Source organism: Ranitomeya imitator, chromosome 4 (assembly GCF_032444005.1).
Source record: "Ranitomeya imitator isolate aRanImi1 chromosome 4, aRanImi1.pri, whole genome shotgun sequence".
NCBI lineage: Eukaryota > Metazoa > Chordata > Amphibia > Anura > Dendrobatidae > Ranitomeya > Ranitomeya imitator.
This window is the reverse complement of record NC_091285.1, coordinates 456,282,849-456,296,442: the sequence shown is the minus strand read 5'-3', so window position 1 is coordinate 456,296,442 and position 13,594 is coordinate 456,282,849. Positions and strand designations below refer to the sequence as shown.

Genomic DNA, 13,594 nt, shown 5'->3' with positions numbered 1-13,594 from the left:
CCAAAAGACATGTGGGAGAATAAAAAAAATGTAACGGTGCTGTGGTCAGATGAGACCAAAATTGAATTTTTCTGCCACCAAGGTAAACGCACGTCTGGCGCAAAACCAACACAGCTTATCACCCCAAGAACACGGTCCCCACAGTGAAACACGGTGGTGCCAGCATCATGCCGTTGGGATGTTTTTTGGTAGCCGGGACAGGGAGAATGGTTCAATTTGAGGGGAAGATGGATGGTGCGAAATACAGGGATATTCTTGAGCAAAACCTGTTTCAATCTATCAGTGCTTTGAGACTAGGATGGAGGTTCATCTTCCGACAAGACAATGACCCACAGCAAACATGGGAGAGATCCGTCAGATCACAACCTGCAGAAGACCGACTGCAGCAGTGGTGAGAATAGATAAAGAAGCGGCTGGTAAATACAATACTAGGGGATGGGAATATAGATTAGTGACTCCACTCCAGTGTTAAAATAAAAAAATATTGGTGTGATGCTTTAAAAGAAGAATTAGGTGTTAATGAAAGACAGGTGAAAATAAAAAAAAGGTGCAAAATCTTACAATGATTCGGGCCCAATACATTGTCCAGAAATAGATGCATTCTTGCCCTGTTTTTTGGATACCTTCATACATGTTAAATGCAGGCAATTACGGAGCTCAGCAGCTCTGCCTGTATGGATTGCATGAACTGCTGAGCTCACTATTGATAACATCAGGGCAGACAAACAACAAAGACCAGTGTAGTGGATGAGAGGTGGGGCTGGATCCCACAAGGATCAGTAAAACTAAATTTGTTTTGTTATCACTTCTATAGCCTATAGTTTTCCAAAAGGGGAAATCCCTTTGAATCAGCTGGGCTGCAATAACAGACAGTGTGACTACAAAAGGTGACACTCGATGCCCCATCTGGGGTGTCATTCATTTTAAATGAGCGGTGTCAAACATTTTATGCTGCATATTTTCTCTGCAGCTAGTGATTGGGCCTATGTAACACACATACAGCCACAATACTGCTTTTGTAATACACAACAGATTTTTTTTATTTGGGAAAATTTGATGCATATACACGCATTTAAATTGCCACCTACTTTTCTATTGAAAACCTATCCTCTGATGTTGATCAATGTAAGATTGTGGGGGTCTAACAGATCTCAGCCCCATCAATCATCTGTTACCAGCTCTGGTGGTGGCAGGTGAGAGTAGTGCATAGAACAGAACAGCAGCACTCTGCACACTGTGTGGTGGCTGCTGCCAGGTGCTGCAGATCAGCTCATATTCTCATCTATAGAAACTGAACCACAGCTCCAAGCATTGCCTACCACATTGTGCAGATCTGTGCTGCTTCACTCCATACACTGTTTACATTCAGTTGCCAATGGAAATGATAACAGCTGATCAGTGGGAGGGCCGTGGGTCAGACCCCCAGCTATTTTGAGAATAGGTCATAAATAATAGTGAACAATCCTCCTTGGGGAGACTTGGGTGTCTCGTTCCAGCCATTTCTTGGTTCCGATCTTTTTGCAGATGATACTCCACAGTTGAGTCATCATCTGCTTTGGTCTCTCCCTGCAGCTCACAGTCTTCTATGACAGAAAAGTGCCAAAAACACAACAGCATATTCCTTATACCAATGTAGTAGTGCAAGCAAATACTGAAGATGGAAATAAATATCCATACGTACATATATAAATCTTACTGACTTCTGTACAAGTTATGGAGGCAACTAACAACTTACCAGCCGTAGATCTCCAACTCCATGGACCACGACAGACAGGTTCTCTACAGCTTGGCCCCGCTTTGCTGCAGCCATAGTCCTCTCCTGATGGTCTCCCAGACAATGTGTCCTCGGGTTATCAGTAGCGTCTGTTTTAGCTCCACATCAAAGAGTCGGTTAAAGTTTGATCTGAGCCTCGTGTTTGTCAGATTTTAGCTTTTGACCCTGGTTCTAAAAGAGAGGAATGTAAGTTTCTGCTTAGTAGGAGAAAATCATCACCTATAAAAGCTTTGAATTAATATTTATAGAGAATTTGCTCTCTCTGCCAGAACGTTGGTGAACATTAAAAGTAAAATGACTGCAACACCCCCTGTAAGGAGTCCACATTAGATAAAATTCCTTTCAATAACCGCCAATATTCAGCTGTTACATTTTAGGTGGTTTGCTCTGATGCTATCAGTTTATGTCCGATACTGTAACAACTAGAGCAATATAGTTTATTAGTGCAGTTATTAGTGTGAAGCAATAAATTTTACTTAGACTTAGTAGAACAAAGCCAGCCTTGTAAGGAATATGGCAGGAAACCTGATGCCATCTTTTATTCAGTTTTGTGACCCGAAGCCTAAGCCTGGGGTCACACTTGCGAGTGCAATGCGAGAAACTCAGTGGAGTCTCTTGCATCAATACCCGGGCACTGCCACCGGCGGTTTGGACCGGAGCGTTCAGCTGCATAGAAATACATGCAATAATAAATCAAGGGGATCGCAGTCACAAGTATTAATCGTCCTCAGAAAAAAGTAGTACACTTAAATAGATCAATTTGAGGACATAGAAGATCAATTGCAAAAATGTAATTTTATTGTTGGAAAAAAATTACTTGACCAAACATACAGTGAACCAACGTTTCGGCCACATTTGGCCTTTGTCAAGGCAATTATCTACAAAAACATAATAATAAGAAGGTTGACAAATATTCAAATGGATGCTTATTCGTATAATAAAACAGAAGAGAAAATACCATCAAATATACATTGACATAGTCATATCCATAGAGAACAGTACATTAATCTGTATATAGACATCAACATGTATGCATATATATGAAAAAAGATATCGCATCATAAACATAAAAAGGGCAAAAATTCCCCACAGGAAACTCCTGTTAAAGTGACAACGAATCCCAATGTAATAAGTGCACACTATAGGGAACATAAGGGCGAACAACAATAGCTGAAAACTTCTTATTTCTTTATGGCTTCCACATGTAGACAAAAAGGAATCCAGCGCAGCTCATATTATATCAAAGGCCATGGTCATGTAGAAATACATACTAAAATTGAAACAAACACATAAGACAGTTAATACAAAAATGTTAAAACGAATGGTTGACAGACTCAAATTAGAGAGAAAAGAGAGACAAATTTGTCAGAGATCTATAAATCTTCTATTGACACACAGGCACGATGGAACAGCCAAGGTGGTACACAGTGTATCATATGACATTACAGGGCGGAGTTAGTCACAGGAACGGGGTGAAACTCAACTTCTCATTCAGTCCCTTGGGAGCAAGGGTATCAAGGGTGACAATCCATTTGCACTCACATTGTGGCAATATTTTTGTCTTGGTAAGGTCTTCAGGCTAGACAGATCTGCCACTTCTTTAGCAGCCAAGATGTCTCGTACGTGGCCGCTAAAGAAGTGGCTGATCTGTCTAGCCTGAAGACCTTACCAAGACACTTTCGGATGTTCCATGGGTCAGATCCCCGAGGCCTAAAAGTGAGAGGTATAGATAGGATACATGGGGGGATCAGGGGTGGCAAAATGGTTAAAATATTGGCACAATGTGAGTGCAAATGGATTGTCACCCTTGATACCCTTGCTCCCAAGGGACTGAATGAAAAGTTGAGTTTCGCCCCGTTCCTGTGACTAACTCTGCCCTGTAATGCCATACGATACACTGTGTACCACCTTTGGCTGTTCCATCGTGCCTGTGTGTCAATAGATGATTTATAGATCTCTGACAAATTTGTCTCTCTTTTCTCTCTAATTTGAGTCTGTCCACCATTCTATTTAACATTTTTGTATTAACTGTCTTATGTGTTTGTTTCAATTTTAGTATGTATTTCTACATGACCATGGCCTTTGATATAATATGAGCTGCGCTGGATTCCTTTTTGTCTACACGTGGAAGCCATAAGGAAATAAGAAGTTTTCAGCTATTGTTGTTCGCCCTTATGTTCACTATAGTGTGCACTTATGACATTAGGATTCGTTGCACATGTCACTTTAACTGAGTAATTCTTATATAGTAGTTTAACACATTGAAGGTTACTGTGATTGTAGTCTTTCACATTTATATATTTATATTAATGGGTGCATTATTTATGTCCTTCTACGTTCACATTACTTATTGTTTTGCACGCGGTAATTCCCCTATGTAGTGATCTTATTTGGGAACCTAGCGTTTTTATCACTACAAATATGGCCACCGCCATGGTCTTCTTGTGTATGGCTACCAGTAGTGCGCATGCCCATTGCCATCCACTGTGTTCGTTCATCTCTGTGGCTATCAGTTTCGGCTGGGCATGCCCTGTTGTGACGGCCCCGGTGATGACGAGCCTTGGATGTCACCGCACATGCACCGTTGTTCCGGCGCCACTTCCGGTTTTATCAATATTTAAACACAATGAGACAGGCTAACATTAGACCCTGTTGAAAAAGCGAGAACGCGAAACGCGCGTCCGGGGGTGCCGAGAGTGGTGGGGGTATTTTTCCCTGTTGATCGTAATGGGTAAGCATGAACCTTTGAATTATTGTGATATGCTGTATATGTGGCTAACTATGCTATCGTGGACATTTTTGCTCCGTTTTTTTGTGCTAATCTATGTTTGGAGTTGTCCTGGCTATTTGGTGCCCTTTTTGTATTTTGGGAGAGCTAGTGTCATCTGCTCTCGGCTACAATACACACTGGTGCTTCATGATTGTGTTAGTAAATATTGATTTGTTTATGAATGTAGGTGCATCCTATACATTTTTTATGGAAAACCTCATCATGGGCAAACAGTCTTGAGACTTTGCTCACAAGTTGTGCTTTTTTTTTCTGCAGGCAAAACCTGCTCTCTTGGCCATAAGGTAGAACCTGCTTACAAAAAGTGACTTTCATCGTGATTTGGTCGGCTTAGGCTACTTTCACACTAGCGTCGGGCCAACGTACCGACGCATCCTGTGTCAACGCAGCCCAACGGGGGCAGCGGATGCATTATTACAACGCATCCGCTGCCCCATTGTGAGTTGCGAGGAGGAGGGGGCAGAGTTCCGGCCGCGCATGCGTGGTCGGAAATGGCGGACACAACGCACCAAAAAATGTTACAAGCAACATTTTTTGGTGCCGATGGTCCGCCACAACACGACGCAACCGTCGCACGACGGACGTGACGTGTGGCAATACATCGCAATGCGTTTCTAAAACAAGCCTATGGAGAAAAAACGCATCCTGCAAACAACTTTGCAGGATGCGTTTTATTCTGCAAAACAACGCATTGCGACGTGCGTCGTACGACGCTAGTGTGAAAGTAGCCTTACAAAAAACGTTATGTGGGCCAGAGCTTAAAATGGATGTAGAAGCCGACCGGTGAGTGTGTGACTACACGTATTACACTCAAAACCTGAAGTGAAGCTCTAACCTAATACTAAAGTAAAATAATGAGACGTGAAAGTCACACGATCAGTGGACTTTATAACTGTCCCTACAACAGTTTTCGGACACAAATTCTGGTGCACGTGATATTTATACCACAATTTGCATTTTATTTCCTTTAGATGACACTCACGGCACTTTTCGGAAACACTGAGGCGAGCTTAGTAGAACAGGCGAGTCCACATACTTAATTTGTTACGCTGTATCAGTTATGCCAGGAATTTACAGAACTATCCTCTTCCCTTGAAGTTACCAACCAATGCCTGTGCCTGGCATAGAGTGGATTTTCTGGTGCCTGTGAACATGCTCTAAAGCCATGGTTATATTTCTGTGCCTCTCCTGCCTTTGCATAACTACAGCTTGCAGTCTGTGACTGTCAGGGCATGCTGGAAGTTTTAGCTCTGCAACAACTGGCAACTTATAGATTAGAGACCCCCTATTCTTAGGGTATGATCCCACGGTCAGCTAACGCTGCAGATTGGACGTTGCGTACATCTGCAGCGGCCAGATGTTACAGCATAGTGGGTGTTATTTCAAGAAATCTCATTCTCACTATGCGTGCACAGACGCCTGCGGCTTCCCTGCGGAGACGGACATGTGGTATATCTTTCCAGACTGCAGCATGTCTATTTATCTTGCGGAGACACGAGTCTCCGCAAGATAAATCTCACCCGTACAATGTACTGGATGCAGCGATTCCGCACGGTTCAATGAACACATGCTGAATCACCTGCGTTCAAAAGCCAGCAGCACTTTGGACGGAGCGGACATGTGCTACGTCCAAAGCGCTGACGATTACTGACCCTGGGAACGTACCCTAAATGGTATAGCTACATTTTACTGATCAGCCTAATAGAAGATGTTTGCCATTCTAGGAGTACATTTTAGGTCAGAGGTGTCAAACTGCATTCCTCTAGGGCCGCAAACAGGTCATGTTTTCAGGATTTCCTTGTATTGCACAAGTGATAATTTAATCACCTGCACAGAATGATTCCAGCACCTTGTGCAATACAAGGAAATCCTGAAAACATGACCTGTTTGCGGCCCTCGAGGAATGCAGTTTGACACCTCTGTTTTAGGTGACCACCTCAGGAGCAGAAATCTGTAGGAGTAAGTTGGGCAGAGCCCTCAGGATTATAGTGCAGCCGCCCCATACATAGAAGCATATTACTATCGCCCACATAACGGAGAGCAGCTGCAGTCCCAGCGCAGCAAACACCCACGTTACACACCTCATGTGTCAGCCAGCAGCTCACTCCCTTCCTTCTACCATGCTCTGCTTTCTCCCACAGGCTTTTTTTTTTCAATGAACTTTACTCAGCAGCAGCTTTGTCACTGCAGTTACATCACCATTGTCTGCACATAACTACAAGTCAGACATCAGACATGAGGAAATAAGGCTGTAATGTCCGACACTGGAAGATGTCACATTTGATATGTAAATATCTTTCAACATTTGTGACTACATAGCGAGAATCTGCACTTACTGCACAGCTTCGCACATACTCTGTATCTTTAATAACCCTTTACACTCAGGAGATTTTTTGTTTGTTTGTTTTTTTCCTCCCTTATATCAAGAGCCGTAACTTTTTTATGTTTCTGTCCACATAACCGTATGAGGGCTTGGTTTTTGTGTGACGAATTGAATGATATCATTTATTTTATCATGTAATGTACTGGAAAGTGGGGGAATTATTCCAAGTGCCTTGAAATTGAAAAATACGTAAAATTTCATCATTTTTTGAGCGGGTTTTAGGTATCATGTTCATATACAGTAAAACTCACCTGGCAATATGATTCTCCAGGTCAGTACAATCACACAAACATGTACAGTTTTTTTAATTATTATTTGATTGGTAAAAAGAAAATCAAACATTTGTAAAAAAAAAAAAAACTGCTTGATTTGCATATTCCAAAACCCACAACGCTTTCAATTTTTGGGATATCGTGCTTTGTAATGACGTATTTATTCTGGTGTTTTGATTTTTTTTCTCATTACGCTGTTTACTGATCGGATTAATTTACTTTATGTTTTGATAGAGCAGACTTTTACGAACGCAGCGATACCAAATTTATGTTCTTTTAATTTTTTCTGGTTTTTATATTTTTAATGTGGCAAAAGTGGAATGATTTGAGATTTGGTTTATTTTTCATATTTTTTAAAACCTTTTTTTTAACACTTTTTACTGTATTTAATCGTCACCTTAGGGGATTCGATGCTGCGATCATCTGATCGATTCGTTCTACAAGACAGTACATCAACACTACTTTGTATAGCTAAAATCACGATTTCCTATGAACGGTAACTACAGCCTGGCTTTCATAGGAGAATCGTCATACAAGCACGGAGGTTTTCAGCAGACCCACATCATGGCAACGCCTCGGTGCACAGCAAACACTTCGTGCGTGTGGAACGACACCACCCCTGCCAACTCTTATTAAATGCCGATGTCAGTCAACAGCAGTATTAAACAGGACAACAGCCATGGACAGAGCTCCGCTCTTAGGCTGCCGTCACACTAGCAGTATTTGGTCAGTATTTTACATCAGTATTTGTAAGCCAAAACCAGGAGTGGGTGATAAATACAGAAGTGGTGCATATGTTTCTGTTATACTTTTCCTCTAATTGTTCCACTCCTGGTTTTGGCTTACAAATACTGATGAAAAATACTGACTAAATACTGCTAGTGTGACGGCAGCCTTAAAAACACATGATGCCTGACTAAAGATGTGGGTTCGGCGTGTGAACCAGCATCAAAGGCAGGGACACAGCATAAGATGTACATGAAGAAGTTGAAGGGGTTACCTAAGCATACCTTATTAAGAGTATGGAGCGGGATCAGTGGCTGAGCCAGCCCCATATTAGACAGGCGCTGGCTTTATGCTGCATTCACAAGTGGGGGAGTATTGAGAAGGGATGAGCGAATGTGATCTGTGATACTCGGATAGCACTCAAGTATCTGGGTGCTTGGATATGCTTGGCACCCAACAAGCATTGGCTGGTGCTCACATTTGAAACTCAGATTCCCTCCCGGCATGTTTGGCGTCTGTTACACAGTGAATAAGCATGCGGGCAACAGCCGAGTGTCATGCTACTGTGCTCTGATCCTCTCACATGACAAGATTGGAGAACAGTTGCGGAGGAGTCGGAGAAAGTAATTTCTCCATCTCCTCTGCTGCCAGCGTATATCACACTGCTCCTGGGTTATATCCAAGTGCTGTGTGATGTTTCACTCACACCCATAGACTTGTATGGGTGCGAGTGAGCTGAGTCTCGCTGCCAATCACAGCATGCTGCAATTGTTCTCTCATGCTGAATCGGCATGAGAAAACCACAGATCTGAGCTGTTCCATAGAATATCACTGGGCCGAGTGCTATGCAATGTTTTATCGCATAGCACTCGGCCATGTTTTATGGTAGTGTGACTCCGGCCTAACAGTCCTTCTAAGGGTATGTGCACACGTCAGGATTTTATGCAGAAATTTCCTGAACAAATGCGGAGATTTTCTGCATAAAATCCGCATGCATTAAGGGAGGTGGTAGTCATATTTTCAATAAACACTTTGGCCGCTATGTTACAGTGTATATTTACACTAAATATGGCTAAAACCCCCATCATCCTTCAGAATATACCCATTGATACAGTATATTCTAAAGGATGATGGCAGTGGCGTATCCAAGGGGGGGGGGGCAGCCGGGGCATGTGCCCCATGCGCAGCCATCAAGGGGGCGCCAGCAGGCCACAGTCACCTGATGCGGTGGTCCAAGGAGGAGGCTCCCCGTCGGCGGAATTCTGCCAGGGTCTCAAACATGCAGCCCCTGAGGCAACCATCTGCGGCCCGAGGTGCACGCTAGAAGAGGAGGCGGCACAGAGCTCTGGGACTTTCGCAGCTGCTGGAGACGAGAGCTGCCCACAATGCGTCGCCATGGATACGCAGTGACTTCCGACCCCGTCCAGTGCCCGGAGAATGAGCCGTGCATCGCTAAACAGGAAGTGTGCACTGTGCAGCACCTGGAGCAAAGGATTGCGGGGGCTGGGGGGATGCAGAGCCTGGCTGGGAGGACAAGGTATGGGCTCTAATATACTGCGTGGGCTGCTGTATACTACATGGCTGCTATTTATTACGTGGGCTCTGCTATATACTACATGGGCTCTGCTATATACTACATGGGCTGCTATATATTACGTGGGCTCTGCTATATACTACATGGGCTGCTATATACTACATGGGCTGCTATATCCTACATGGGCTGCTATATACTACATGGGCTCTGCTATATACTACATGGGCTGCTATATACTGCGTGGGCTCTGCTATATACTACGTGGGCTGCTATATACTACATGGGCTCTGCTATATACTACATGGGCTGCTATATACTACGTGGGCCGCTATATACTACGTGGGCTGCTATATACTACATGGGCTGCTATATACTACATGGGCTCTGCTATATACTACATGGGCTCTGCTATATACTACATGGGCTCTGCTATATACTACATGGGCTGCTATATACTACATGGGCTGCTATATACTACGTGGGCTGCTATTTACTACGTGGGCTGCTATATACTACATGGGCTGCTATATACTACATGGGCTGCTATTTACTACGTGGGCTGCTATATACTACGTGGGCTGCTATATACTATGTGGGCTATATAACAACTCTCAGAGAAAAACATGGGTGCTCTATAAAACCAATTACAGTCTAATTGACCTGGTATATAAACCCATGTATATAAAGGACTAATGAGTGTATACTCCTTATATAATTAAACACAAAAAAATGGAGTTCCATACACATAAAAATATGAAAAAGTAGTATAAACTTTATTAACAAATTCAACGACATAAACCAATATACATAAAAATAAATGAAAAAGACGAACAACCTAGTAAGGACATAATAAAAACCTCAGCACTATCAATGCATATATGTGTATTGACTCCAAGACCTATACTGCAAACTGCTCTATAAAAGTCATATACCCTCCAGTTAGTACCTAACAACAATGTGTATGTGGATCACTGGATGTACATATATATCTGTGTGCCTGAATACTTGTCAAAGTGACCGGCATATACAGAGAAAAAAGAGAGCAATATTACTCAATGCAATATAAGGTAATCTTACCCATGGTGGAGAAAAAGTGAAGTGCCGAGGTGCCCAGTTGACCCCCCTGACGCGCGTTTCACGTGTTGCTTGTTCACAAGAGGGAAATACAATTATGCGCGTCAATACACATATATGCATTGATAGTGCTGAGGTTTTTATTATGTCCTTACTAGGTTGTTCGTCTTTTTCATTTATTTTTATGTATATTGGTTTATGTCGTTGAATTTGTTAATAAAGTTTATACTACTTTTTCATATTTTTTTGTGTATGGAACTCCATTTTTTTGTGTTTAATACTATGTGGGCTGCTATATACTACGTGGGCTGCTATATACTACATGGGCTGCTATATACTACATGGGCTCTGCTATATACTACGTGGGCTGCTATATACTACATGGGCGGCTATTTACTACGTGGGCTCTGCTATATACTGCATGGGCTGCTATATACTACGTGGGCTGCTATATACTACATGGGCTGCTATATACTACGTGGGCTGCTATATACTACATGGGCTGCTATTTACTACGTGGGCTCTGCTATATACTACATGGGCTGCTATATACTACGTGGGCTGCTATATACTACATGGGCTGCTATATACTACGTGGGCTGCTATATACTACATGGGCTGCTATATACTACGTGGGCTGCTATTTACTTCGTAGGCTCTGCTATATACTGCGTGGGCTGCTATATACTACGTGGGCTGCTATTTACTATGTGGACTGCGTGGGCTGCTATATACTACGTGGGCTGCTATATACTACATGGGCTGCTATATACTACGTGGGCTGCTATATACTACATGGGCTGCTATATACTACGTGGGCTGCTATTTACTACGTGGACTGCGTGAGCTGCTATATACTACGTGGGCTGCTATATACTACGTGGGCTGCCATTTACTACGTGGGCTGCTATATACTACATGGGCTGCTATATACTACATGGGCTGCTATATACTACGTGGGCTGCTATTTACTACGTGGACTGCGTGGGCTGCTATATACTACGTGGGCTGCCATTTACTACGTGGGCTGCTATATACTACGTGGGCTGCTATTTACTTCGTGGGCTCTGCTATATACTGCGTGGGCTGCTATATACTACGTGGGCTGCTATTTACTACGTGGACTGCATGGGCTGCTATATACTACATGGTCTGCTATATACTACGTGGGCTGCTATATACTACATGGGCTGCTATATACTACGTGGGCTGCTATTTACTACGTGGACTGTGTGGGCTGCTATATACTTCGTGGGCTGCTATATACTACGTGGGCTGCCATTTACTACGTGGGCTGCTATATACTACATGGGCTGTTATATACTACGTGGGCTGCTATATACTATATACTACATGGGCTGCTATGTACTACGTGGGCTGCTATTTACTACGTGGACTGCGTGGGCTGCTATATACTACGTGGGCTGCTATATACTACGTGGGATGCCATTTACTACGTGGGCTGCTATATACTACATGGGCTGCTATATACTACGTGGGCTGCTATTTACTTTGTGGGCTCTGCTATATACTACGTGGGCTGCTATTTACTACGTGGGCTGCTATTTACTACGTGGGCTGCTATTTACTACGTGGGCTGCTATATACTACATGGGCTCTGCTATATACTACGTGGGCTGCTATTTACTACGTGGGCTCTGCTATATACTACGTGGGCTGCTATATACTATGTGGGCTGCTATTTACTACGTGGGCTGCTATATACTACGTGGGCTGCTATATACTATGTGGGCTGCTATTTACTACGTGGGCTGCTATTTACTACGTGGGCTGCTATATACTACATGGGCTGCTATTTACTACATGGGCTCTGCTATATACTACGTGGGCTGATATATACTATGTGGGCGCTGCTATATACTACATGGGCTGCTATTTACTACGTGGGCTGCTATATACTACGTGGGCTGCTATATACTACGTGGGCTGCTATATACTACGTGGGCTGCTATTTACTATGTGGGCTGCTATATACTACGTGGGCTCTGCTATTTACTACGTGGGCTGCTATATACTACGTGGGCTGCTATTTACTACGTGGGCTGCTATTTACTACGTGGGCTGTGTTATATACTGCGTGGGCTGCTATATACTACGTGGGCTGCTATATACTACATGGGCTGCTATATATTATGTGGGCTGTGTTATATACTACGTGGGCTGCTATATACTACGTGGGCTGTGCTGTATACTACAATGTGGGCTGTGCTGTATACTACTATGTGGGCAGTGCTGTATACTACTGTGTGGGCTGTGCTGTATACTACTGTGTGGGCTGTGCTGTATACTACTGTGTGGGCTGTGCTGTATACTACTGTTTGGGCTGTCCTATATACTACTATGTGGTCTGTGCTATATACTACTATGTGAGGACTGAAACAAGGCCAGGGGGCTGGATGGGTGCAATGTCGTGATTTCTGCCCCCATTATGTGCTCAGATTTCTTCTGCCCCCCCTAATGTCCTGATTTCTGCCCCCATCCCCCCATATGTTCCTCAGATTTCTCCACCATATGCAACTGCACCCGGGAAGGGAGGGGATGGAGGCAGGAACCAGGACATTATGGGGGCAGAAGAAATCTGAGGACATTATGGGGGCAGAAGAAATCTGAGGAGATTATAGGGGACAAAAACCTGAGGGGGGGGGGGGTGGCCGCCAAACTGATCTTTTGCCCCGGGTGCAGGAGGAGCTAGATACACCTCTGGATGATGGGGATTGTTTGCTCACCTTTCCTAAAAAGATCTCAGACTTGTGAGTACTGTAGTTGCAACATTAAATAGTGTGCAGGGACAGATATGTGATTGGTGGAGGCAGCTCAGAAACCGTTCCCTCCACCAGTCACTATCCTTCCCTGCAAAGGAGCAGGAGAATTGCTCTTCTCTCCCTCCTCATCTTTAGGGCTCCATCTGCAGTGGAGCATTGCCTGGACCCTGCCACTGGCTGCAGCGCAAGCGCAGATTGAGGCTATGTTCACACATAGCATTGGGTCCCTGCGGGTTCTCCCGCAGCGGATTTGATAAATC

At 43.7% G+C, this 13,594-nt stretch overlaps 1 protein-coding gene across 1 annotated transcript in view; it reads right to left on the bottom strand.

Annotated features, from left to right (window-relative positions):
• The window catches only part of SORD (sorbitol dehydrogenase), a 51,546-nt gene extending 44,834 nt beyond the window's left edge, over positions 1–6,712 (bottom strand). Inside the window, exons 1-2 of the mRNA XM_069765799.1 lie at positions 6,644–6,712; positions 1,736–1,945 (exon numbers count right to left, since the gene is read on the bottom strand). Coding sequence (XP_069621900.1) covers positions 1,736–1,810 — 75 coding nt within the window. The 5' untranslated portion in view covers positions 1,811–1,945; positions 6,644–6,712. The remainder of the gene's footprint in view (positions 1–1,735; positions 1,946–6,643) is intronic.
• Positions 6,713–13,594: the final 6,882 nt, after the last annotated feature.